Source organism: Artibeus jamaicensis, unplaced genomic scaffold, assembly GCF_021234435.1.
Source record: "Artibeus jamaicensis isolate MK-2021 breed Jamaican fruit bat unplaced genomic scaffold, CSHL_Jam_final contig_490, whole genome shotgun sequence".
Classification (NCBI taxonomy): domain Eukaryota; kingdom Metazoa; phylum Chordata; class Mammalia; order Chiroptera; family Phyllostomidae; genus Artibeus; species Artibeus jamaicensis.
Genome location: NW_026521861.1, coordinates 3,615,738 through 3,643,687, shown reverse-complemented (window position 1 = coordinate 3,643,687; position 27,950 = coordinate 3,615,738). Strand labels below are relative to the sequence as shown.

General features: G+C 40.5%; 1 protein-coding gene across 1 annotated transcript in view; it reads left to right on the top strand.

The window, feature by feature from the left end:
* Positions 1-27,950, top strand: part of CFAP43 (cilia and flagella associated protein 43) — an 82,089-nt gene that overhangs the window by 46,024 nt on the left and 8,115 nt on the right. Inside the window, exons 18-31 of the mRNA XM_037159523.2 lie at positions 1,962-2,054; positions 2,800-2,877; positions 9,653-9,778; positions 11,779-11,883; positions 13,036-13,152; positions 14,069-14,293; positions 15,706-15,912; positions 17,558-17,647; positions 17,957-18,037; positions 18,623-18,748; positions 21,751-21,870; positions 24,900-25,007; positions 26,528-26,614; positions 27,296-27,384. Coding sequence (XP_037015418.2) covers positions 1,962-2,054; positions 2,800-2,877; positions 9,653-9,778; positions 11,779-11,883; positions 13,036-13,152; positions 14,069-14,293; positions 15,706-15,912; positions 17,558-17,647; positions 17,957-18,037; positions 18,623-18,748; positions 21,751-21,870; positions 24,900-25,007; positions 26,528-26,614; positions 27,296-27,384 — 1,652 coding nt within the window. The remainder of the gene's footprint in view (positions 1-1,961; positions 2,055-2,799; positions 2,878-9,652; positions 9,779-11,778; positions 11,884-13,035; positions 13,153-14,068; positions 14,294-15,705; positions 15,913-17,557; positions 17,648-17,956; positions 18,038-18,622; positions 18,749-21,750; positions 21,871-24,899; positions 25,008-26,527; positions 26,615-27,295; positions 27,385-27,950) is intronic.

Genomic DNA, 27,950 nt, shown 5'->3' with positions numbered 1-27,950 from the left:
ATCCCACTTCCTTTTTTTATTTTTGAATCAGCTATCAGTTTGCAGTTTTCTTTAAGTGGATATTCAATAATTTTTCTCTTTATTTCTCCAAAAAGAGCATGAGCTACATCTGAGAGAAGATATTCAGCCTTACTCTGAGCAATGGCACATATTATACCTCAGATCTTACATGAACCATAATACAAGATTCAGGCTTGCATGGAAAAAAATCTTACTACCAATTGTGGTGCTTGGTCAAAGTAGTCTCTCTTCTATACTTTTATGTCACATACACTATTTAGGAAGTGCCTAGCCAGAGAGCAGCATTCATTCATTCAATCATTTAACAAACATTCATCAAGCACCTACAAAATGCTAGGCTGTGGGGAGTATAGAAATGAACAAGATAGAAAAAGTTTCTGCTTTCATGAGACTTGCATTCTAATTGAGGGCTGGCAGTGAGCAGAGAGAGAGCTAAATAAGCAAATAAATAAGAAAAATAGAGAGTAACAAGATCTATTTAGTGAATAAAAATGCGTGGTTTGATAGTGTATGTCTGGAGTAGCCTCTCCAAGGAGATGATGTTTAAGCTGAGACCTGAATTAAAAGAGGGTGCCAACATGCATCATGGGGCAGAGGTACTCAGGGCAGAGGGAGAAAAGAGCTTCACATGGCTCAGGACCTAAAAAAGGCTTGTGCAGTGAAAAGAAACGAGAGAGAGTAGTAGGAGGAGATGAGGTCCTCAAGGTGGGAGAAAGCTTTGTAATCTGGGAAGAGTTTAGACTTGATTTTACATTTAATGAGAACCTATTAAAGTGTTGTGAAGAGGGAATTTACAAGATCTTATTTACATGTTTGAAACGATTATTCCTGGTGCAAGGAGAATGCTTCTGTAGGGGATAAGAGCAGAAGCAGGGAGATTAGTCACGAGGCTATGGCAGAGGTCCAGGCAGCAAGGGTGGAGGTGGAGGAGTGTTGCAGAGAGGAGGTGGTAGACCCCAGGTAGGTTTTCCAGTTAGAGTTAGCAGAACTCACTGGTGGATTACAGAGAGGGACTTCTAGAGTTTTTACTTGAACGACTGTGCAGGAGATGATAGTATTCGTGAAGATGGGGAAGACTGGGCTGGGGAGCCACTGTGGGGAGAAAGAAGAGAACCTGAAATTGGTTACTCATGCCAACCTTGAGAAGCCAAGAGAAGGAACCAGGTAGGCCACTGGATAGATGAGCCTTGATTTCTGGGAGAGGCCAGGACTGGAAATGCTGATTTGAGAGTCAGAGCATGTGAATGGAGTTTATGGCCATAAAACCAGGTGAAGTCATCATGGAAAAGTGAGCGGCAAGAAAGAGAGGAGACCAGGACAGAGCATCTTCTAGAGATCCAGGAGAAGAATTTGGGGAGGCAGAGGAGACTGAGAAGGGATGGTCCATGAGGCTATGGGGGGGCCAGGAGAATGTGACATCCCAAATTCTCAAGACATCTTGCTGCAAAGAGGGAACAGAAAAGGGGTAGTAGGTAAGGAGATGCAGTAGTCAGTGGAGAGCCGCTTTCCTAGGACAGCAGGTACCAGCACACATTTGGGAAAGATTGGGTAGAAGGGAGAAATGGATGATGCAGAAAGGCAATGGGATTTTTTTTTAAGTGTAAAGGCCGTGAGAAGGTCGAAAAAATTAAGATCCTAAGTACAGGCCTTGATAGGCAGGAGTTTTTGATCTATAGGAACAGGAAGAAGGCAGAGAGTGATGTGGTGAACACACGACCCATCTGATCATTTTTTTCTTAGTGAAAAGTGTAGTTAATGTAAGGACAGACTGGTAGAAATTAAGTTAATAAAATACTACATCTTGGACAGGCAAAATATTTGGTATTTTTAAAAAAAAAGAAGTTCAAAGGGATTCAAAACAATTATGTAAAGTAGCATGGGAGAGAAACCTGATGAATTTTAAACTTAAGAAATATCTGTCTTTTTCTAAGATAAATGAGAATATGAGGTTAAGCATTGACTCATCGCAAGAGGAACTAGTCCAAGCTAATAATATGAAGGAAATTCCCTGGATACAACAAAAAAGCCAAGAGGTATTTATAAAACATGGGAGAGGTTTGAAATAAGGCTTTGGAGGTGTGCCAAATAGATTAGTTTCCTGTGAAACCTGCTGGAAAGTTAGAAAGTAGAACGAGATACTACTTGGCAGAGCATTCCATTGTACAAGTGTAATTTTCCTGAAAGCAAACAAACACCCTAAATATAGCCCCATCTTTTAGATTAAGTTATATGAGCTTCAAGAACTATACTTAAGCTAATATGAAACCCAACAAAGCTGTTCACATAAACTAAAGCAAAGAATGAATTGTGATACCTCGTGTTGGAGGGAGTTTGGGAGGGGCTGCAGTTGATGGAAGAAAAGGTGGGCCAGGAGAAGGGACATCCTGGCTTCTGGTGTGTAGAAAGGTGACAAAGGTAGTATTGTAGTAGCTCGTGTCTGGATTTAGCCTGCTCATGCGGTCTCACTCAAGTCCCCAGTAAAACAGCAGACTGATTTTCCCTTGTCAACTATCTCTATTTAATTTTTTACTACTTAGTTATTTTCATTCCACTGGCCTTATACTAGACTAAAACTACTATGTTGCTTCAGTCAACCTAATAGCAATTAAGTGAGGTATTGCAGTGGTGTTAGAAAACTTTGTTTCTAGAGAAGCACTTTATATTATGGATCTGTCTATGTGTCTATGTGCATGTATGAATATAGGTATGTGTGTGTCTGTCATAGGCCTCTCTATCATTTCTCTAGCCTGTTTAAATGAAACATTTGTCCCATTTCAGGCCATCAAAAAGGAGGTTAAACTGTTTTCCAACAAAAGGAAAGAGATAAAAAGAGAAATCAAAGCACTTGCTAAAACCGTAAGTGTTATGATTTCATATACTAATACACTTGACCCTACATTTAAAATTACTTTTTGAACTTTACTTTGTTCAATATAGCATGAGGAGCTATACCCATTTTTCGCCTGCCAGTATGTCAGCCCGGTTTTCTGGGTTTCTTCAACGAGGTAGAATTGTTACCACATCACACTCTGTATAAACCAGCCATTTTTCTTCTCTGTGTCTTCTCCAAATACTGTCTTATTTTTTTAATAATTATTTTAATTAAAGTTATATGTTTACAGTTTTACAAATTAAATAATGAGTTACATAATTAAAAATAATGTTTTAAAGCAGCACCTCCCCTACTTTTTTTTCATTATGATTCCCGTACTCTGAAGGTAACTGTTTTCAATTCTTTTAGTTTTTCTGTCTGGCCACTTACTTCCACCTTTCTAAATAGTTTTCTTGATACTGCTATCTCTTGATATTTCTCTTTTGACACTAACGATGGGCTTCCAACTACTGAAGATGCGTATTTAGGTTCTTTGACACGCCCACCCCATCACTACAGCACACACGTAAATTCATACTTAATACGCACTTACTGTAGTTATCGAAATATTCTTCAAAGATGAGTCACATGGTATATTATCACTCCATTTCCATTTTTACCATTTTATTTTTCCTGGAATTAATGATTACCTTTGTTTTGGATTGCCCAAACTCTGAAAATACTTAAAAAAAAAAAAACAAAAACCTTCTCAATACAAATATCTGAGGAAATCAGACTGTCAGAACTTTTTAAAAAATTTTATTTTGTGACCTCCCTTTAAAAATTTTCCACCTTCCAGCTCCAGTCTAAGCACCCACTCTCTAGCCCAGGCACACCGTTGCTGTCCTAGGGACTCCTCTTGTCCATCCTTCCAGGAAATCTTCTCACCTGCCTCCTGAGCTGGAACTCCTGTTTTGGGGGTCTCATGGATTTTCCTCTGTTTTCTTGGTGTGTATTTCCAGTAGCTCCCTAAGAAGGACTGTTGTGCTGTCCCATGTTTGGGAACATCATTTATCACTTGGCCGTGCTTCCGGCCTACCATTTAAAGGTAATACAATGTGAATGGCACCTGCCCCCTAGAGTTGTACATTGCTTTGGTTCTTGAGAAAGAGTACACAGGAGCTGCAGTTTTTGAGACTTGGTTTTTCTTAAAATGTCTTTGCCCCACTCACACACTCATTTGAGAGTTTACTCCAATGCTTTCTAGCTTTCAGTATTTGCTTTAAAGAATGTAGTACTTTCTGGTTCCCAGTTCCTTGTAGATAACCAGATTTTTCTCTCTGGAAACTTACAGGATCCTTTCTTAATTCCTACTGTTCCAGAATTTCACAGTCATGCACCTTTACATGTCTGATGGATATTCTTGGTTTGCTGGTACAGACATGCTCTCCACCCTTTTCCCCCAGTTCTGAGCCCGGCCTTTGTGGGTGGCATCGTTGTCCTCTCTTGCCTCTGGCTTCTGTTTGGATTTAGCCACTGAGTGATATCAGAGGTGATCGGAAGGCAGGAGCCGAGTAGCGACAGGGTTTTTATTCCTTCAAGTTCTCTCTGTGGTGTTGTGAGTTTGCAGTGGCTGCCAGCCCTCTCCTATAGCTACAGACCTCTTCAGGTTTCGGTGGCCGCTCCCCACCCTTGCCCTTCAGACCTGGGAGTGGTGTCAGTTTCCTGCGCTTGCAAGCCTGAGATGCTTCACCAGGCCTTGCAGTTCCCTTACCCTGCCAAATCTTCTTTGAAATCTCTCTCCCCAGTTACCCCGTTTGAGTATGCTGTCTGTTTCCTACCAGGACCCTAATTCTTAAAAAATTGTTTATTTTGAGATACAGAGAAATATCAATTTGTTGTTTTAGTTATTTATGCTTTATAGGTTGCTTCTTGTATGTGTCCTGAATGGGGATTGAACCTGCAACTTGGTATATCAGGGCAACACTCTAGGCAACCAAGCTACCCAGCCAGGCCAAGGACCTTTGTTTGTATGTTTGGGTTTTTTTCCTCTTTTATGGGTTGGGCATTGGTGAGCACTTTCATTAAGAAATCTGTCTTTCAGTTCTGGTTGTTCATAAATTTTTCTTTGTTAATTTCCTCCCCTTTGTTTTATTTTTCTGCTCATTAATGAAGTTGAACATCTTTTTATAACTCTAAAGGCTATTTATATTTCCTTTTCTGTGAAGTCCCTGTTCATATCCTCTGCCTATTTTTCCTGTTGTGTTGTTAGTCCTTTTATTTTTTATTGTAGGAGTTCTTTATTTTCATTATTAACATATTGACTTTTGATAATTAGGGTTAGCTAAGCTGCGATAATAACTAAACTCCAAAAAACATAATGGTGTAGAGATGAGAAATTTATTTTTTTTCTCAATAAACAGTCCTGGGTGGATGTTCAAGTCAGCAGCTGCACCGTTCCATGCGGTCAGTCAGAGACCTCGGCTGCTGGCAACTGTGCTAACTTCCCACGTGGCTGCTGAGGTCCTGTTGCTTATCTCGTCCCAGGCAACTGGAAGAGGAGAAGAGCAGGGAGGGGTGCTTCAGACAAACCTAGAGGTGGCCCTTATCACTTGATTGAATCACATGAAATTGCTGTTTTATATGGTTCAGCCTAATATACTAGAAATATTTTCTGTCTTCTCACAGCTTTCATAATGTGCCTTTTTAAATGCAGACTTTAACACTTACGACCCAAGTGTATTGATCATTTTATTTATAGCTTTTGTTTTTGTGTCTGATTTTAAAAGAGCTCCCAAAGTCTTGCATATTTTTCTAATACTCCTTTATTTTACCTGTAATTTATTTTCATGAATGGTATGAGGTGTGGATCTAATGTCATTTTTTTCAAATAAATGGCCCATTTTGTCAGTACTTTCTATTGAATACATCATCCTTTGTCCACTGATTTGCAGCTCCTCCTCTGTCAGCCCCTGGAATCCCACGTATACAGATTGTTTCTGTACTTTCTGCTGTGAAATTGAGTATTGATCTTCTCCTGAGCTAATTCCAAACTATTTTGATTGTTGTAGCTTTATAAAAGATTTTTGTATCTTGAAACTAGTTCTCTCTTCTCTCTTCTTTTTCAAAAAAAGTTGGATTTTTATGCATGGATTTTTCATTTGAATTTTAACATCGGCTTGTCATGCTCCATGAAAAACTCTGATTTGAGTCTAATTGAGAATATATTGTTTATAAATGATTTGGGGATGAATTTATATAATGTATATTTATACACTTAATATATACATTTATAATATAAATTTTATACAACAGCATTATATAACTATGTAAACATATATCTTTATTTTTTAAAAAATATTCTTTAGGAAAGTTTTGTAGTCTAAAAGTAACTATAATTTTAGGTTAGTTTAGTTATCTTATAGTTTGTTTTGCTTTTGTGAAAGGAATATTTTTCTATTACATTTTCTAATTGGTTACTACTGGTATATATTAATATCACTTATTTTATATATGATCACCTTGCTGAATTCTCTTTTTAGTTCTACTATTTTATCAGTTGATTTTCTTGGATTGTCTAGGTACACTATTGTACCTTCTGAAAAATCACATTTCTCTTCCTTATCAATCTTTTTTTTAAATTTTTACTTTATTGATTATGCCATTACAGTTGTTCTATTCCCCCCTTCATTCCCCTCCACCCTGCACCCCCCCACCCCTACCATTCCCCCCCTTTAGTTTATGACCATGTGTCTCAAGTTCTTTGGATTCTATATTTCCCATACTATTCTTGCCCTCCCCCTATCTATTTTCTACCTACTGTCTATGCTACTTATTTTCTGTACCTTCTCCCCCCTTCTCCTCCCACTCCCCTGATGCTAACCTTCCATGTGATCTTCATTTCTATGGTTCTGCTCCTGATCTAGCTGTCCTTTTAGCTTGCTTTTGTTTTAGATGTGGTTGTTAATAACTGTGCATTTGCTGTCCTTTCACTGTTCATATTTTTTATCTCCTTTTTCTTAGATAAGTCCCTTTAACATTTCATATAATAAGGGCTTGGTGATGATGAACTCCTTGAATTTGGTCTTATCTGAGAAGCACTTTATCTGCCCTTCCATTCTAAATGAAAGCTTTGCTGGATAGAGCAATCTTGGTTGTAGGTCTTTGGATTTCATGACTTGGAATACCTCTTTCCAGCCCCTTCTTGCCTGTAAGGTCTCTTTTGAGAAATCAGCTGTCTGTCTGATTGGGAACTCCTTTGTAGGTGATTGTCCCCTTGGCTCTTGCTGCTTCTAGGATTCTCTCTTTCATTTTAATCTTGGCTAATGTAATTATGGTGTGCCTTGGTGTATTTCTTCTTGGGTCCAACTTCTTTGGGACTCCCTGAGCTTCCTGGATTTCCTGGAAGTCTATTTCCTTTGCCAGATTGGGGAAATTCTCCCTTATTATTTGTTCAAATAAGGTTTCCACTCATGGCAGTTCCTTTCCCCCTTCTGGTACCCCTATAATTCTGATGTTGGAGCATTTAAAGATGTCCTGGAGGTTCCTAAGCCTCTCCTCACTTTGTTGAATTCTTGTTTCTTCATTCTTTTCTGGTTGGTTATTTTTATCCTCCTTATGGTCCACTTCTTTGATTTGTGTCCTAGTTTCCTTTCCATTACTATTGGTTTCCTGTGCATTGCCATTCATTTCAATTAGTTTAGCCTTCATATGTTCCTCTAATTTGTGACTAAAATCAACCAGTTCTGTGAGCATCCTAATCACCAGTGTTTTGAACTGTGCATCTGAAAGTTTTGCTATTTCTTCATCACTTAGATTTATGGGCTCTGGGGCTTTGAGATCTTCTTGAGCCATTTTTTGTCTGTTCACGCCCATTAAGTATGAGGAGTGGAGTCTTAGGGGTGGGGTGGGGTCGCTGTGTTGTGACGCTGTATGTGGGGGCGGGGTCAGAGCTGGGAAATGGCGGCTGTTTCTGCTGCCTCCCGTCGCTGGGACCCGTTGGGTCCTGTCTCACTGCCCACTCCCTCGCGGGTCTATCTGTGCAGGAATGCGCCAGCACGGTCAACCCACTGCCCTTTACCCTCGCCGGATCTGCTGGTCGCTCACTGGGTCAGCCCTTTGCAACCCCACGCCTGCGATCCGCGCACCTGAGTCTGTCTGATCGAGTTTTCTTGATCAACGTCGCTCCACCAGCTGCTGGTTTCACCCCTCTTACTGGTTAGGCTGAAGAATTCGTTGTTATCGAACTTCTGAAAAGTTCAATTTTCTGTGTTCTGGCTATGTTTTCTGTTGCTAATATTTTATTGTCTCTAAACTTGGTTGTGTGAGAAAGTAAGGTATCTCCACCTATGCTTCCATCTTGGCGAAAGTCCTCTCTTCTTTATCAATCTTTATACTTCATTTCTTTTTCTTGTCATATGGCAAGGGCTTCTAAAATAATAGTGGTTGTGGCAGTGGCCATGTTTGTCTTTTTCTAATTTTCACAGAAATGCTACTAACTGTTAAGTGTGATGTTTGCTGCAGCATCTGTCCCTTGTGACTTAAGAGTTTTTATTGTGAATTTTATTTTGAAATTGGTCAGATGCCTTGTATTCCTTAGATAGACATTTGTCATTTTAAGCAGTACACCAGATACCATTTGCTAATATTTTATTTAGGATTTTTGTATCTCTATTTATAAGTAATATTGGTCTAATTTCCTTATACTTTCTTTGTCTAATTATGGTATCAGGATTATAATAGCCTTATCTAGTGATTTGAGTAGTTTTCTACATTTTTCCCCATTCTCTGGTACAGTGTGTGTAAAACAAGCATTCTGCTTTCTTTTATATTTGGTTAAAAAATAAACAACCCATACCCCCTACACACATATAAAACCATCTGGGCCTAATATCTATACAGGAGTTGATTCTTTTCTACAGTTTTAAGTTCTTCTGTGGTCATTAGTCTTACTAGGTTTTCTATTTGTTTTTTTTTCAAGTATAGATTTTATCAATTATATTTTCTTAGAAAAGTATCCACCTTATCTAGATTTCTAAATATGACATAAAATTATATAATCTAATTTCAAGTCTCCTAATTTTTGTTATAGCTTTCTCTTTTCCCAATGTTGTATATGTATGCCTTTTATGTTTTTCTCGATCATACTTTTTAATAGCATTTCTATTTTATTAATATTGTATGTTTTTTATTTATTTGACTCTAATAGTATAAGAACATTATGTATAATTTATACTTATACATTTAATTAATTTAGTACATTTAATTAATCCAAATTGGATTTTACCAATTTGGAATTTTATTCATTTTTTTCCTACATTGTTCAGGTTTATTTGTCCTCATTTTGTTATTTTTTATTGAAAACTTGGTTTATTTCCTATTGTTTTTTATTAGACATGGCAGGCCATAAATATTCCTCTGGGTACCACTTTGACTACATTGCATTGATTCTGATATGCAGTTTTCTCATTATTGCTTTTCTCATAAGCTTGTTGATGTTGTCTTGAGTCTAATCAATTTTGGTGACTTCCATGTGTGTTTGTAAAGAATATCTTATACACCTAAATATCAATAATTACTCTATATCATTCCATGAAGTGATGAATTTATGCATTTTGTTATTGTTTATAGATGAATGAACTTTTAAGGAGTAAGCCTTAAAACTTAAGTAATCACTATAAGCACATAACCTAATTCTTTATTGTGTATATTTAAATAAACACATTCTTTTTTTATTGATTTCTATCCAAGAGTTGGAAAACTATGTCTTTAAAGTTTAAGTCTTCATATGTGAGCATCCTTTCCTATTTAAAAATTCAGGTTCTGAATATGATGGCAGAAAACGAAACAGTAGATAACATCGCAAAACTAGAGCAGCGGGAGTTCGGCCTGGACCTTGAGGAACTGGAGAGGCTTCAAAGTGAAAGTCAGGAGGAAGTGACAAAGGTGTGGAAAAGTCTGATTTAAGCACCATAATGAAGAAGTGAAGAGGAAATAGGAAGGGAAACTTTTCCAGAATTGTGCAAATAAAACCAAAACTTTTCCAGCACAATGTGAACCAAGCAAAGCCAGTGTGTATGAGTGGAATGAGTCAGAGAATGGCTGAGTCAGGGGTTCAAGGAAAGAAGAGCATCCAGGCCAGCCAGACCTCTGATGTTCATCTTTCCTGCACGACGTTCGTACCAAACATCTCCCACCACGCGTTTAAACACTTTTAGAAATCCCCTCGCCACCTCATGTCAACTGGGGACACTCTGGTTTAATACACCCTTGCTGACTATCAAAGTCCTGCACATCTCTCATGAAGCCTCCTGATCCTCTAGGGCAGGCTGTGGTGCAGCCAGGCTCTCCACATGCTCGTTCCCCTCATGTTGTTTCTTTCTCCTGAGCGATGGGTTTTTGAAGAGATTATCAACCCCAAAATGGATGTGAGAACAGAACCAGATGGCTCAGCACAGAACAGTGCTAGCAGATGGCACCATAAACCCAGCTGGCTGTTAGCACATTTCGGAGCAGAATACTGGTCTACAGGAAGAGTTAGTGGCACCTACGAGTCTGGGATCCCAGTCCTAAAGGGACCAGACTACTAGCCTTCCTAGGCCATGATCTCAACAACATGGGAAGTACCAAAGCCCAGGCAGTGGACAACCTAACACAGTATTGGGGACAGAGTCTGGAGGGGTAGGTCCAGGAGCCTCGGCAGTGGAGAGGGGACGGCTGGGAATCAGGCAGGTTTTGACGGTGGATATGCAAAAACAGCTGTTTATTGGAAACTTATCACTTAAAATAATCTAAAACAGTATGAGCTATTATCGATGGATAAAAATTAAAAAGTAAAATGAAAATTAAGTGAAGTATTTGTTCAGACAGTGAATAAGTTGAACATAAATAAATGAATAAGTGAATGAATAAATAAGACATTTTCTAATCTGGCAGTGGGAGAGAAGTATTAATTTTAGCTAGTTTGCTAATAATTCTGCCAACAAGGTGAAATACACAAGAGGCTCTGAAGAGAATACTAAGGACTGAAGACTGTCCAGCTCTTTTGGGGAATTCTATTAAAATTAGAGTAATCACTTAAATATTAACTAATAGGATTACTTAAAGCAGATAAAACTAATTGAGGTAACACATATGTTTTTAAACAGGAAAGGTAAATTACATAATCCCCAAGAATAGGAGAGTTAAATGGTAGAAGAATTAAATGCAGTAAAGACCCCTGAGACAGAGGTCACAAACTAGCACTTTAAATATGCATTGACAAAAATTTAACCAACATTTAGGAATCTGGTAGTTTCATAACATTACAAATTTCATACTTTTTTTAAAGATTCTTTATTCTTAGACAGAAGTGAAGGGAGGGAGAAAGAGAGGGAGCAAAACACCAATGTGTGGTTACCTCTCATGCACCCTGCACTGGAGACCTGGCCTGCAACTCAGGTGTGTGCCCTGACTGGGAATTGAACCAGCAACCTTTTGGTTCACAGGCCAACACTCAACCCACTGAGCCATACCAGCCAGGGCTCACACTTTTCTAATAAATCAGGGAGACTTTACACAGTGCGTTTGCTTCCCCACCCTGCACCAACTGGCCAGATTCTGTGACAACATCCATGTGAGCTATTCAACCCACCACAGCTGTACGACTGTCCGCACACCCATCTGGGCTCATGTAGGGCCTGCTTCCCTTCCGAGGTGTTGCGTCAACACCTTTGTCCTCAAGGAAGGGAGTCCTAGGCCTCCTCCAGGCTGAATTTCAGGAGAGATTCTCCAAGACGGGGAACTATCCCCACCAAAGTGCATCTCAGTGCAGAGCAGCACTGTGTGTTGGGGAAGATCCGACTCGTACCGCTAAACATGCAGACTGGTTAGGGAGTTTAGAAATGAGATCTTTTTAAGAGGGCACATTTTCATTTTCATTTTTCCCTTCATCTATGTTCTTTAAGATAAGGAAAGACGTGGAGATGCATAACCTAGCCAAGGCTTATTTGACTGCAGTTATTAAAGAAGAATGCTGGAATTCAATGGTTGTGAAAGGACGATCTCTTAAGGTAACAGATACAACTCCTGATGTAAGGCACCACACCTGAACTTCAACTTTCCACTTTTCATTTTAAGTCTCATGGCAAAAATTTTGTTTTAATATTTTAAAGAAAAAATATAGCCCTGCGGTGAGTGAGCTGGGGAAGAGGATTAAGTTTTACTTTCTCCTTCCCTTCCCCTCTCTCTAAAACTAAATAAATAAAATATTTAAAAAAAAATATATATATATACAAAAAGGCCTTCAAAGCATGCCTTGCCCCTTCCTATGCTGAATTCTGCCTGGATGTATCACTTTTTCTTGTCTCATCCTTCCCTCTCTTTTCAGTCCCTGTGTCCTCCTAATCTAGCATCTCTTAAGATTTGTCTTAACGCCTCTTTCCCCTATGATACCGCCTGCATTCAGGTCTTAATATCTATTTCACAAGGCCGCTCACCATCCACACAGATTGAAAACTAAACATAATATTCTTCACATTTCTACCCTGTGCCTGCCTTCACATCTTCTAAAGGACTGTTTTTCATGCTTTTTCATTGAGATTCCTCCCAACACCATTTCCCTCTTTGTGTAGGGTGACCAGAAGTCCCAGTTTATACCTGTGCTTCTAGAGTAACTACTAAGAGCACCCTCTTCACTTATAAATATGCCCCCTACCCCATTTGGTTAATAAAGTGCATTTATGGGATTGCGTATTGCTTAAAATCAGAGATTTTTAAGGGTGGCATGTTTGGGGGTGGATAATTCTTTGTTGTGGGGGCTGCCCCATAGAGTGTAGGATGTTCTGCAATATCCCTGGCCTCTATCTACTAGACACCAGTTGCATCCAATATCCCCATTAGTAAAATAAAAAATATATCCAGGCATTGCCAAATGTCCCTGAGGACCTGGGGTGGGGGCAAGGGGGAGGGCAAGCAACATCACTCCTAGTTGAGACCCACTGCTCTAGAAGTAAATCCTTCACAAAAGCACAGCATTTTTGTGCAAAGTTTACACCAGTGCTAACGGAATACACTCTTTTATTTTAAAGAAAGATTCCATGGTCAATTTGACTCATTCATGATAACCTATGAATTCATTGTAATCAGGAAAAATATCCCCCACCTCATTCCAGATACACACACTTGTACTAAAAATGCACCTATTTTGTGTTTTTTCCAACAAGGGCTTTCACATCCCCTATGTGGTTGAGAACTTCCCACTGAAAGAACGCACGGATGAAGAGCTGAAAGAAGTGAATAGAGTTTTGCAGCAAAAGAAGATCGAAACAGAATGTTTGAAGGTACAATTTTAAATTTGAAACAGAGTTTATATAAAGTGATGTGCTTTATTTCAGGGTCTCCTTGACACAGATTTGAGTTGAGATACAATTAAGGACAACTTTAGATATTGTTTGTATCTACATTTTCATTGCTTGTTAATCTTCAGGACATACCCTAACGAACATGGAAACCATACCCGCACAGTCAAGGAGCCCATGCCCTGCACAGCAGTCACTAGCCTTTAACTACGAGGATGTGCTTTAAAAAATGAGTTCTGGAGTTTTGTTCTTGTCCTACTCAGAAGTTGTCTTCATCCACTGATACTCTTTTTATCCTCTCTTAACTCCTGAGAGATTGTATTTTTAAGATAATTGACCAAAGATAAAGTAGTATCTGTTTTGATGCAATTACTCTTTGATGGAATTTCCTAAAGAAATTCCAGCTTTTTTAAAAGCAGCAATCTCTCTCAAACCGCTGAAAAAAACATTGCCCCACGGGTGTGGTTTTGCTGTGGCCAGAACCCTGCATCCATTCTTTTTCTGAAACATGCCATGCAGGCACACTTTATCCTTTTTAACCTACACCCACCGGTCCGATATGAACAAGTTTCTTTGTAAAATATGGAGACAAGGTGTGTTTTTTTAATGCTTAGGTTGCAACAAAGACCCAACATATTTACCAACAGCTGTCATCCTGACAGCAAAGTACTAACCAGGGCGATGTTTACCCTTCTGACTTACCCACATTTTATCGGTTTCCGAGGTTTTAATCTCTTCTGCAGCAGTTTCAAGATTTATTCATCCCTTTGAATTCTGTTGTTGACAAGACAGTTTATCACTTTAAAGTGATTTTTGAAATAATTAAGTTGTCACAAAATCACCCTTTAGAGAATTCTTATTATCGCATAACTTCCATGTCATCTTTTTCTGTATTTAGCTACGGAAAGAAATTATAGAGGTTCAGTCTGCTATTACCTTGGTTAAAAAGCACCATGAAGAGGAAGAGGAAGAGGAGGAAGATGTGGCAGTAAGAGACACCAAGTTGCCCAATTACCTGCTTGGCAGTCTGAGTACTGATTTTGGGGTACCCACCTCCTTGTTGTCAAGCCAATTGGAACTTCATTCCAGAGAGGAGAAAATCAACCAAATAATATTACTGAAAGTAGGTGAATTTTTTTCTTTACCCCTGAAAATCTCTAAAAATCCTCATGAGGTGTGTTACAAAGGCTCAAATTGAATCTCATGCCGATGAAACAATGCCTTTGTAGTACACAGAAAAATACTCAGATGGCTAGCATCCCTGTTGTTTAAGTAGAGCTGTGTACAGGGGTTGACAAGGGTTGCCTTCGTCCGTTTGGATCGGCTCTGTCATCACAGGCTTTCTAAACACCCTGCACTGCTGACGCCCCAAACAAACCGTTCTTCTGCTTGGATCTTCAGTGAGCTCAACAATAAAAGAAACTGTCGGATGCCATCTCTCAGGAAACTCAAAATGTCAGTTAGGACCTCTGTGCACAATGAAGGCGTGATTGCTTGTCCATGCCCTTAACCCAGGGAAATACACTTTCCTCTCTAAGATCTGTGTAACTTCTGAGGCTCAGGGGTACAGGGCAGCACCCCCAGGCTCTAAGCTCGTACTCATTTTCCACCACACAAGCCTCTCTCAGAACACATCTGTGCGTGCCTGTGCCTGCTGAAGGTCTTTGAAAGCGCAGTGACACAGACTACACCGGTGTGAACGGTCCGAGTTTCCTGTTGGTCATCCCTGGTCCTGAGCGTCCTCCGGCCATGTCTGCACCTGGAGAGCTAACCTCCTGCCACATTGCTCTGCTCTCTCTTCCTCTCTTTTTCTCTTATTCTCCTCCAACCCCTGAAACTCCTGTGCATGTACACTAAGAACTGTTCAGTTACCTCCTTTGTTGCTCAGCTTCTGCTGAACTATGCCTTCAAGGTCTCACTTGCCTGCTGCTTTATTAACCCATCTTCCTGCAAAAAGGTAATTTCAGCCCAAGAAATTCTGGTGCCTGTAGTTAAGGGCATTATCCTGCCCTGCTTTAATGGTTTCATCTTCAGTAGGACAGATAAATCGACTGAACTCTGGTGGTAAAGTAAAGGCCACTTAGAATTGACCCACCGTCCCCAGCAGAGATGGGGACAATCCATTCCGACCCACTGCCACCTTAGTAATCAGCCAGCTTGCACCCTCTTCCTACCTGGGAGTAACGACTGGATATAGGAACAATATTGTGTGTGGTTGTAGCTTCTGGTAGATTCTCCAAACAATCTCTAAAAGCCACTGTTCATCACCCACTTCAGCATTTACCAACGTAACTGCTTGCTGAGTTGTAACTTTCATTTGGGGAAGTAGGTCACGATGTAACAGTTGTTGCCTTATTCCTACATGTGGCGGGATGGCGCTGGAGGTTACAGACCCAAGAAGTGGCTTCATATAAACAGTATTTTAGATTAATTTACTGAATCTTGTAAAATGGTTTTGGAGGGAAAGTAAAACTGTGGGATCATGTTGCCAGCAAAGATATGTGTTGTGTATTCCATAACATATTAATATTTCAGGATATCATTTACAAGGTAAAAATTGTTTTCAATAATGAGTTTGATGCTGCCTATAAACAAAAAGAATTTGAAATTGCACGTGTGAAGGAAAGAAATGTAAGAATTCAAGAAATTATTTTAGATCTGGAATTGGAAGAATCAGTCTGGCAACCAGAATTTGAGGACTGTGAGAAGCCAGAGAAAACCCTTGTGGTGGAAGACAGTGAGGTACGGGCGAGCAACATCACCCTCGTTTCTCATGGCATTTTCCCAACCTCTTTTTCACTCATCTTGTTTGTACTGCTGGAAGTGACCGTATTTGGTAGCATTCTCAGTTACAAGTATCAAAAACCGTTGACATACCCTCAACAATAACAAGACTTTCTTTTATGAATCCCAAGGAGTTCAGGGAAGGTTTGGATACCAAGCCTAGAAAGAAGCAGATCGTCAGACTGGAGCCTTGTGGGGAGCCTAGAAGTTGTCCTTCACCTCTTAGCTCACTTGTCTCCACATTTCAGCTTCCTCCAGCACTTTCGACTTTGTATCTCCTATACTCAAGAGAACAGTTGGTCTGAACTAGAATCTTTGTCCCAATTCCCCAAGGGAAGGGGCTCCTTAGCGTAGCGCCACTCCAGTGCCTGCACACAGGGAGGCTGGGTCACGCCGTGGGAGGGAGGCTGACAGAGCCCCAGTGATTATCTAGGTCGTGAGGGCAGCGTGGGTCGCAGAGAAAGGGGGCTTGGTGGGCGGCCTTCTTACAAGGTGTTTAGCACAGAGGCGGTTACAAGAAAATGAATGCTTAAAGAAAACAATAAAAATATAACCATATTTCATTCCTAAAAAGTAAAAACTGCTACAGAATACTGAAAGAAAACCCCTTGCTCACAGGAAACCAGCTGGATTACTGAGGGGGTGGCAGGGGGCCTGGAGCGGGGAGGTAACAGTGCTGCTTAAAAGTACTAACAAACACAGTCCTGGTTGAAAGCCAGGCACCTTTCTAAGTGTCCTAGACAGATTGAGACTAATCTGTCATTGTAAGACCTTATAACATAGGTACCAATGTTACCTCCATTTTACAGAAGAGGAAACTAAGGCACAGAGAGGTTAAGTAGCTTGACCACAGTTTCCAAGCTAGTAAGTAACAGAGTTGGGTCTGAATGCAGTCATTATACTTCAGAGTACTTCCTCTTAACCTCCACACTCTGCCGTCTTTGTTTAAGGAAGTTGTTTCTTCCAGAACCAGACTCTTGCCATAGGACTTAAGACTCAAGGACCCCACTCCGCTGCTCTTACCCAGGCCCCCCCTCTGTGGGCATAGAGTCAGTTTGCGTGTGTAATTAACTCCATCCACTCACTGCCTCTCATCTGCTAATCCATTTCAGGGAGTGATCTTAGAAACCAAACATTTTGTCCTTCTCCTGCTTAACCCCTGCAGTGACTGCTCATTTCACTCTGGGTAATACCCAAAGTCCCTTTCTGACTCCCTGCCCCGGGCCCCCTTCATCCCGGCTACTGTCCCAGCCTTGCTCTGTTGTGGCCACGCTGACGTTCTCACAATTCCTTGAATGTCACAAACTTCGACCTCTCAGGCCTCCATCCTGCAGGACTTGGCTTAGGTGACACCCCTTTGGGCCCTTTCCCTTCCAATATAAAGTGGGTCCTCTGTTACAATTTCTTTAGGGACAGATGGATTTAGAGAGCTAATAGAGAAATAATCTATTTTTTCCAACCTTCTCATTTGAAAAATAGGAAACTAAAATCTGGCCGTACCCTTTATCCCCCTGATACCTTCTAACCTTTTCTTGGCATGTGAAAGGGAAGGTTGGTTGAATTTTGTAAGAATAACAGCAGGAAACTATGTATTTTCTTTCAGATTACAGCTCAGAAACATATTAAACCATGGCAAAAAGCCAAAACAGAATTGATTACGACCCAGAAAAGGGAGCAATGGCTTCAATTACAGGTATGCAGTTTTGCGCAGTACCTAAGGCTCTCTTTCCTTTAGGGATACCTGTTCCTAACGTGGCTTAACAGTCTTGTACTTGGACTCCACCACGGAAACACATCAGCACATTAGTCATGGTCAGAGGTCACTGGAATCTCGGTGGTCTCTCTCCCCCCTCCCCCGGAGCAGGCCACTGTTCACCCTCCCCAGTCCTAAGTGCAGTCCTTCTTACACTGAGTGGGAGGCTGCCCCCGCCCCCCCACCCCGTGCCACCAGAGCACCCTGTGTCTGAGTCAGCTGCCCTCACTGACCCCCACTCTTTCCCAGGCCTCTGAAACCAGACACCGCGCCCTGATGGACATGATGGGAGGAGTGCTGGAGGTCAAGAAGGAAGACATTTTGAGGATGGTGAGATTTCCGGACATCCTTATGGAAGGTGGAATGGGGTGAAAAGAACTACTTAAATCTGACCTTTTTTGACTTTGTGAATTTGAGTTTCAGAAACTCTACAGCAACAAAAACACAACCTCCAGTACCTTATAAACATACCACATAAGGCAAATAAGTACTTGGAAACCCCAGACATGCCTTCCAAACAAAAACAAGCAACAACAGTGGTTTTGGTCTCTACCGAAAGCACTGATACCGCTGCACCCGTTATTCTCCCGAGAAACATTCCCTTCAATACCTGACACAGGTGTCCCCAGAGCCATGTGTAGCTCTAGCTGTGAAGATATCAGCACAAAACTCCAAACCTGTCACTCAAGTTTGGGTACATCCCAGACTGCCCAATGCCACTGAAGTTACAGAAGAGCGGCTGTTACATTTTTTTCTTGTATGTTGGTCAAAGTGTCAGGCCAGTCTTGCCCATGTGAAGGACTCGGGTTAAAGGGCTCTTGTTTTTAACTGTAATGGGAGCGCTGAGCTTTTATCGTTCGGCTACATGTAGGTTTGAGCTGCAGTGTACGTATACGCTTTGCTTTATATCCTCAGGTGATCCCTCCGCCTGCTTTCGTGGCAAAACCTGACGCCGTGTGGACTGAAGAGGAGAAGAAACAATTCAGAGACTACGAGAAAAAAGTCAAGGAGTTAAATGAAGAAAGAGATAAGTACAGAAAGGTCAGAAGAGCAAGGAATTAATATACCCTACCATATCCAAGGTTTTGTTTCAATATATTTTCAAATTAAGTGTTCTCGATTTTCTCATTGTCTTTAGTAGTTTAAGGATAGTGTTTCAAATGAAATGTTCAACAGAATTTGGGAAAGTGAGTGGAGATAAAGTTAAAAAGCTAGAATAATATTTAAAGAATGTATTTGACATCTCTTAGAGTTCTTACAGATCTCAGCGCTTCCCACGTCGCCGCGAGGTCTGGTGAGCAGCGGTCCTGGGTGCGCACGGCGCTGCTCTGCGTCGTCTGCGCCCACTCGAGTTCGGCAGTGCTTTGTGCGATGTGTTCTCCGTCACAAGGAAGGGGCTTGAGAGAACACAGGCAGTGTGGCACAGGCACTGCGGTTCTAATCTGAGTGTTTGCAAAGCACTTCTCCTACCGTCATCTTCTTTCATCACAAAGAAACATTCCCACCTCCCTGGCTGGTGTAGCTCAGTGGATTGAGCGTGGGCTGCAAACTAAGGGGTCACCGGTTCGATTCCCAGTCAGGGCACACATGCCTGTGTTGCGGGCCAGATCCCCAGTGGGGCGCACATGAGAGGCAGCCACATATTGATGTTTCTCTCCCCCTCTTTCTCCCAACCTTCCTTCTCTCTAAAAATAAAATCTTTTTAAGAAAAAGAAACATTGCCACATTATACAACTATGATGGAGATATAAAAACGGATAGTATACAACCAAATAAATAATGTTTATTCCTCAGTGATGAAAGTAAAGTCATAACATCACTTGCAGCAGGACAGTGGGTCAGCTTTATAGCAGCCGCATCTCTCGAACAGGTGCGGGAACCTCTGGTTAACCTGGCCTGTTTCATCCACTGCCTCCCTCCAACAGTGTCCGTGCGTTTCATCCTAAGACAGTACTTACCTGAAAGCCAAAATGAAGAGTTTCATATGCAGTAAAGATTTCAGGGAGTTGGGGGACTTACATAAGGGGCGGCGTTTGCTCCGTGGCCTTGCCCTCTGAGGTAGTGCGGAACCCGCGTCCTCGCCGCTCTGCTCCTGGGCCGCACTTGCCTGGTAAACCCCGCCTTGTGTAAGCCCAGTCAGTACCTGGCCTTCTCTGCCCACGCACCTGCAGTGGGTAAAGAAGAAAAACACTGACTGGCTTTACTCTCACGGCCTTAATCTTTTTTTTTCTATGTTTTCATTAGTTATTTTTATTGAATATATTGGGGTTATGCTGGTTAACAAAATTATGCAGGTTTCAGGTGCGCAATTCCACAACACATTGTCTGCACACTGGATTGTGTGTTCCCCACCAAGTCTCCTTCCATCACCACTTACCCCTCTTCCCCCCCACCCCGTACCTTCTCCACCTCCCTTTAATCTTTATTAGGTCCTGAGAGCTGCTCAGAGATACTATTCAATTTCGCAGCTAGCTTAGTCTTCAGCACCTTGGGGATCTTGCTAAACATTCGGATTTGGATTCCATCATTCTGAGGAGATGGAAGCATCCTCAGATTTCTAACAAGCGACCAGGTGGTGCAGCTGATGCTAGTGCGCCGACTCCACTTGGAGTAACCAGGTCCTAGAGGACCACTTCACGTTCTCTGTCCTCAAGCTTCCAACGCCAAACCCCCATCACCTTATTTTCTGTTTCTCTTGGAGAAGAGAAGCAACTAAAAAAATTTCTTACTCTTCTATCACCACTATGTCCGGAGCCCTACACTGAATCCATAGAATCTCCCCGCCTTGCTGTTTCTTATGAATGGAATGTCCTTGCATCCGCTGGAGCCCGGTCCTCCACTTGAGCACTAATACCATCCCGTCTCACCCACTCAGCATCGTTACTATGGCAATTTGCCCCCATTTTCCTGCAGCATCAGTTTTTCCCTCTCTACTGGATTTTTCCCACAAACACACATGTGGTGCAATCTTTTACCTTGTATACATCTCTCATCTTATATAAAAGAAAAACAGGATTCCCTTGAAGGGGATTCTGGAGTTCTCTCTACTATTCTTGTTACTTTTATATTAGTCTGAAATTAATTTCAAAATAAAGAGTTGAAAAAAATTCCCTTAATCCCACTTTCTTCTCGATCCACTAAGCAGTGTCTCCTGAAAAAACTCCAGAAGCAATCTGTGTTCAGTCCAATCTCTCTCTCCTCAATCTTTAAAAAGAGGGGGAGGGAGGAGGAGAGGGGAATAGATATTGAGCAAGTGATAAAGTAAATGAGGCAGAGTGTTATATGATTAAATTGATTAAAAGTTTATGAGAATTGCTTGTATTATTCTTGTAACTCTTCTGTAAATTTGAAGTCATATCAAAACTTAAAAGCTACAAAAATTTTAAAGATAAAAATTATTTGTAAATATGTCTAGAATTGATCTGCAGAAGTTGTTTTCTTTGCAAATGTAAATTTATAGCTATTCACTTACCTACTGTGTGCTTAGCTCTCTATCCTGGTGGAATTTTTTACAAAAAAACAGGTGGAAATTTTTTCTCCTGATAAGGCTAGCATACAAAACAAAACAAAGCCAAGAAAGAATGTGCATACACACACACACACACACACACACACACACACACACACATACTTATTTCTTTAAAATCTAAAAGATTACATGAAGAAGTATTTACAGCTTTTTGAAAAGTCAAGATTTTTTTCCAAGCCTAATTGTATGCCTGGCAATTTCTGTCCCATATAGTCGGAATTTTCTGGAAAGATTTGCTGCGGTTTGTTTCACTAGGCCTACTGCCACCTGCTTCATTAGTAACAATCAGTAATTTCACCTTTTTTTTTCAGTGTAATCTTTTTTAAGCAAAAATATCAGACTCACAATAATTGAGTAAATCCAGGTGGAACAGCTCTGACCGAAGGGGGCCTGAGGGCCACAACACTTCACAGGACCTGCCCACCACCTGCCCTTCCCTGTGGCAAAATGTGAACACCGCTTGTAGGAGCATTTGATGTTCCTGAACGTTAACCTGCTGTTGACTTCCTTTCAGTCCCTAGAAGCAGAATTGAAGAAACTTCAGAACTCAATTCAAGAAAGCACACAGAATTTTGATGAGCTTTTGAAAAGACTCTTTGAAAGGAGAGTGAAAGCAGAGATGGTTGTCAACCAGGTAAAAGTTTCCTTATATAACTTTCTTTTTTAAGGAGCTGCCAGGTCCTCTCAGTGTTCTTGGGATAAAGACCAACGCCCTTTCTGGGACCAGTGTCTAGCAGGCTCTGGCCTCACCTGTGCCATCCTCCCCCTCACTGGCATCCCTCACACTCCCTCACACTCTCTCCTCCGGTGTCGTGAACACACCACCGTGTCCTTCCCCCCAGCTCTGCCAGCTGTTTTGCATCCTGGCCTACATCTATTCATCTGTCAGATCCCAGCATAAAGGCCAGTTCCTCAAACTATGTAAGCTATTCTGTTATATACTTTGTTCTTTTACATTCTATCACTTGTTATACAACTGAGTTTCAATTTATGTGAGATTACTTTTTAATGTTCCCAAGACTGTCATCTCCATGAGGGTAGTGTCTGAGTCTTTTTTGCCCATCCCTGTATCTCCATCAACTAGCAAAGGGCTAGGCTCATCTATATGCTAAATGAATAAATATTCCACATGCCCAAAAGATCAGGTGGAGAATCTGGCTAAATTCAATTCAGTAGTAACAATATCAGTGAAGTGTGTAACTAGAAGCAAGAAGATGAATGAGTGAAACCTTCAAGTTTTGAGGGAAAATTATTCCTGACATTGGATTCATGTGCAAGAAAAGAAGAAGATTTTAAGAAGTACAAGGTCTCAAAAATTTATATGCATCTATTCTGAGGGAGAAATTGAAAGATGTGTCTCACCAAAGCAAAGGGACCAACCAAAAAAGATGAGGGTAGTTAAAGGAACCTTCAGGAGGATGTCTGTAGCCTCAGCATCCCAACAAAATGGGATACTGAAAGGACTTCCTTTAAGAGAGTTTAATTCAGGGATTCTTTACTGAGGTTTAGACAGGGTTAAGGGGAACAGCAAGGGATGGTGAAACACACAGAGACTAGAAAAACTGGAAACCATTATCATCTCTAGAGCTAGAGAGGCAAGGGAAGGCAGCTATGACCAGGACCCAGCAAGACCTGTAGGCCTGGGAGAGGGCCGCTCCTTAGCAGTCATAGCCGTAGACAGAGCACAGTGACTTCCCAGCAGGAAGGGAGTGCATGTATATGGTGGTTAGGTGGGGGAAGACCAGAAGTGAATACTGCAGCATTAGTCATAGAGTAGCATTAGTCATAATGACCAAAAAAGTAAAAATAATCTGAATGCCCAGCAATTATGACTGGGTAAATAAAATATGCCTTAGCCATGTAATAGAATACTATTCAGCAATAAAAATAGTACATGCTACAACATGGATGAACCTTGAAAACCAGCCAAGTGAAAGAAGTTAGACACCCAAGGCCACATATCGAATAATTCAACTGATAGGAAATGTCCAGAATAGGCAAATCCGTAGAGACAGAAAGTTAACTATGGTTCCCTTGGGGCTGGGCAGGGAGGCCTCTCGGGGATGAGCAGTGGAAAGAAAAGGGAAATGACTGCTAAAGGATTTCTTTTCAGAGTGATGAAATATTCAAAAATGATTGTGGTGATGGTTGTACAACTCCATGAATATACAAAATACTATGGGATTATACACTTTAAATAAGTGAATTGTATGGATTGGGAAGCATATCTTTTAAAAGCTGTAATTTTGTAAAAGATATATTTAGAACATCTTTCATAGATGATAATGAAGAAACTATCAAAGACTACTAGGCAATATCAAGAGGACTCAGGAGCCAACTTTAAAATCCCCCCTAAATGGATCTGGCCAAGTAGCTCAGTTGGTTAGAACACCATCCCAATACACCAAGGTTGCAAGTTTGATCCCTAGTCAGGGCACATACAAGAAACAGCTGATGAATGGATAGGTAAGTGGAACAATAAATTGATCCCTTTCTCTATCTTTCTTTAGAATCAGTAAATAAAAATTAATATAAGATAAAATTTCCCATAAATGGAAAAATTTATGACTCAACAATAATAATAATTGCAATTAACCAAAACCCATCAAATTTGTTTAAAGTTATGAGTTTGTGATATTTTTTAAAAATGCTAATTGTTCACTTTCAGAGGATAACAGCTAATTCATTATATAAAAATTGGTAAAGAGAAAGTATCAAGTATTTGTTCTGCCTTTCTATGTGAACTATACCATTAAGTAATGGAAAAAGTAGATAAGGAGGAACATCTCTTTATAAAATAACTTCAACTAGTAAGTAAAAAAGGAATAACAGAAGTAGACTAGTACCACTTTGCAACTCTGAATGGGCCTGGGCATTGAGCACTCATAGCCACTAACCTTGTGAAAAGAAAGACAACCCGATACTGCAGGTATCTCTCCTGGTCAGACACAGTGTCCTCTGCTGTCTTGCCAATGGGACCAGACGTGGGTCTCAGCAGGCCTCTGATCCAGCTGCCGAGTTTCAGGAAATACATGGGATGAAGGACCCTGATAAGTTCACATAAATATGCAGTTGTTGAACCCAGACTAGGTGAAACTGCAGATAACTACCACTAAATGTAAGGAAAAGAAAGGCATGGAAGGGAACCTGTAGGGTATAAGAGACTTTAAAAAGGTGACAATTAAAAAAAAGTGACAATTTTGCAAATGAACAAGTTTTACTCTAGTACTTGGAAATACATACTTGAGCAATAAAGAACTAAAAGGACACACAGGAAAGGGATTACTCTAAATTGGGACAGTGGTCACTGGGATTGAGATTATGCAGGGGACACACAGAAGGGGCTCTGGGCAGTGGCGAAGTTCTGTTTCTGGGCCTGGGTGGTGACTACAGGAGCTTCTGCCTTTCTAATAACTTGTCAAACTCCACATTTGTTTTATGTGTTCTTCTGTATATATGTTTTATCTTACAGAGAAATGATGAAAAGTGCAAAGCAAATGAGTCGGTATTGTAGCAGTTTATATTCCCATTTTTTTAAAAGGCATTTCTCTTACTTGTATGTCATGAACTTGCTGGATAAGTGCCAAGTCTCTGACACTCAGTAGAAAATCCTTTCTTGGGTAGAAGTATTGACCATCACTCCCCTTTTAAATATTTCTACAGGAAGAATTGAAAATAAATAACCTTGTTTTTTCTCTGCTGTTGGATGAAGAAATAAGCTCCAGAGAAATGTTCCTGAACAACTATCTTAGAAGAAAGCAGGAAGAGAGAGTAAGTATGGGATAGGGTATCCAAGTGCAGCATTTTTGATAGACATGGTCCCTGCTAACAAGAGCACACACACACCCAGACCCTTCCTTCCTTCTATGTTCCTAATTCCACTGTGTGCGTTCCCCGGCTCCTCGTCTGGGACTTTGCTCCAGGGTTGGTAAAAGCGTGCGTTCCGACTTGTTAGTAAAGTTATGTGATTCTGCATTTGCCATCATTTAGTCAAAGGAAGCATGTACTTTTTTATATGACATACTGTTTCTAAATGAGGTCATGTATCTTCATGGTTGAAAAGAGCTGCTTTTAACCACTGGCTGGCTATGGGGCCTTGGGCAAGACTTTTAGCCTTTTAAGCTATTTGCAAGCTCTTCACTAGGGAATATTGTTCTGCCTGCACCATTTGACATCCTAAGTTTTACTAATCATGTAAGCAATGGATTATCTTACAGAATAAAAAGATGTCATAGTCTGAAAACCTCTATCGAGTTAATAGAAACACAAATAGATATGTTTCTTTAAAGAGACAATGAAAGAAAAATGCTTGTCCCATAATTTTCAAAATGTCAGCTTTTACTGATAATGTTAATAAAAGACATTTATGAATGAATAAATTGTCATATGTGGTATATGTACTTACTTTCTGCTCAGAGTCTGTCAAGCAGCATATGCAAGGCCCCTTCTAAATACAGCCCTACTCACCACACCCGGGGGTTTTGGAGCCCGTCTCGGAGAGACTGGCAACATGCCTAAGTCACCCAGTAGTACGCAATATAGCGGGAGCTGGAACTGTGGAAACAAACGAAGACCACCCCAGTGAGAATGTGTGAACTCTATATACAGAGCTTGGGATAGACGGAATCAGCCACCATCATTTGTTTTTGGCAGACACTCAAAGACAGGCAGAGGGATGGGAAAGCCTTATAATGAGTAAAAGAGAGGCCTTCAGGTGCCCTCTGATCTGAAGTATTTGGCATGAGGAGGAATCTGGGGGCAAGTTAATTAGGAATCTGGCAACCTGTGTAATTAGTTTGGGGAGTATATTGACTTTCTCTAGTTCATTCCAAATTGGAAATTGTGGCAAAAATTAAGAAATCTGAATGTTATTTTCTGAGTCTTGGCAGTTTGGGGCCAATTGCTGCACAGGTTGTGAGTCAGAGTTCTATTTTCACATGCGGTCTGGCCATTGTCCTTTTACCTATTCTGTCTCTCAGAACCAGGTCCAGGCGACCCCCAAGCCTGTGAGATTTTATCATCCATATGCCCTGCCAAGCATAGCTAGTTCTGCAGTGACTTCCACACTCACACACAGAGCTAGCTCTACTCAGACACAGGTGATTGAATGTTCATTCTTTCAAAGTCTCAGCTGGTTTATTTTCCTCTATAAATGTTGCTTGCAATGAATATTTCACTGACACATTTATCTTGTAGTAGGAAATTCCTTGTTCTTTTTAGTACCTTCCAATATTTTTGTTTCTCCTGAAAAAATACACAGTTACAACTGGCCATTCCCAATGTTATTACAGAGCCAGACTTCAGAGGCTGTCCGGAAATCTAAAGAAGACCTCGACATGTACAAGGAACACTATGACAACTTACTGGCGGAAGACAAGGTGAGAGCCACTGTCTTACCCACTCGCCAGTGCCGTAAAGCGCGGCTGCCAGGAGTTAAGGGGAGATTAGAAGGAATATAATTTAATTTCCTCATAGATTTTTCTCCTACTATAATTCTCAGTTATGGGTGAACTTCATTCTATGCCATTGTAGATTTCTAAGAATCACTGTGTAAAATAAATTTTTGTAAATATCTCTGGTTTAAGCTTGTCAAAAATGAGAAGGATCATCTGCACTTTAGGGCTTTTCAAACTTCAGGTCATGGGCACCATGAGGCAGTCATGCTGTCACTTTGGTAGACTATGATCAGCAGTTTTATAATGAAAAATAAAAGTGTATATAGAAGAATGGAATGGAATAGAATAGAATAAGAATAGATTAGAGTACCTTGAATGTTTTATGGGTAAATATCATTTTGTGAAATTTCAGTTCTGAATGATTTCTAAAACCTCTTATGTGAAATAATATTTTTAATTCACTGATGTGCTTCCTATTCAAAGTAAATATTTAAGAAATCCTTGCTCAGTGAGTAGTCACTCCCTACCAAGCCTACTTTATAATCCAGGTTTGCATGGATTTTAAAAATCAAAGTCACAGAACCCTATATTTTAAAGGGTATTGTCAACAAATAAAACATTTCCGAAAAATTGCAATTCTGGCAATGATCTGTTTGTGCTTAGGTTCTGGATCGCAGCTTTAAAAAGGAGTTTTCTGAAATTCCCAGTCATCAGGTGGATATACTGTACAGACTTTTTAAACGCCGACCAAGGTTTGTTTCTACTTCGCTATCACGTTTCTGAGGAGTAGTTTGTAAATGGACAGGAATGTTACTAGATTCCAGGTTCTTCTCCTAATTAGATGGAAATATTCAGTCTAATATGGTTTATGTGAAAATGTTCATGTCTTCATTAGAACTCTGTTTTTTGATATTATTCTTATATCTTAAGGTAGGCAATGAAGAATAATCATTTCTTTTAATTATTTAAGAATTGTTGGTCTGGCTGGTGTAGCTCAGTGGATTGAGCGTGTGCCTGCAAACCAAAGGATCACAGTTCAATTCCCATTCAGGGCATATGCCTGGGTTGCAGGCCAGTTCCCAGCAGGGGACACACGAGAGACAACCATACATTGATATTTCTCTCCCTCTCTCCTTCACTTACCCTCTAAAGATAAATAAATAAAATCTTAAAAAATTGTTAAGTAGGTAAGCATAGTAAAATTGTAGGTTCCATTTTATATGAGAAAATAGTTCCTCTTAAGTCACAGATGGTATACAGATTTATAAATAGGCTTTCCTAAGAGGCGTCCCAGGAAAATTTAGTCCTTTGTGGTGTG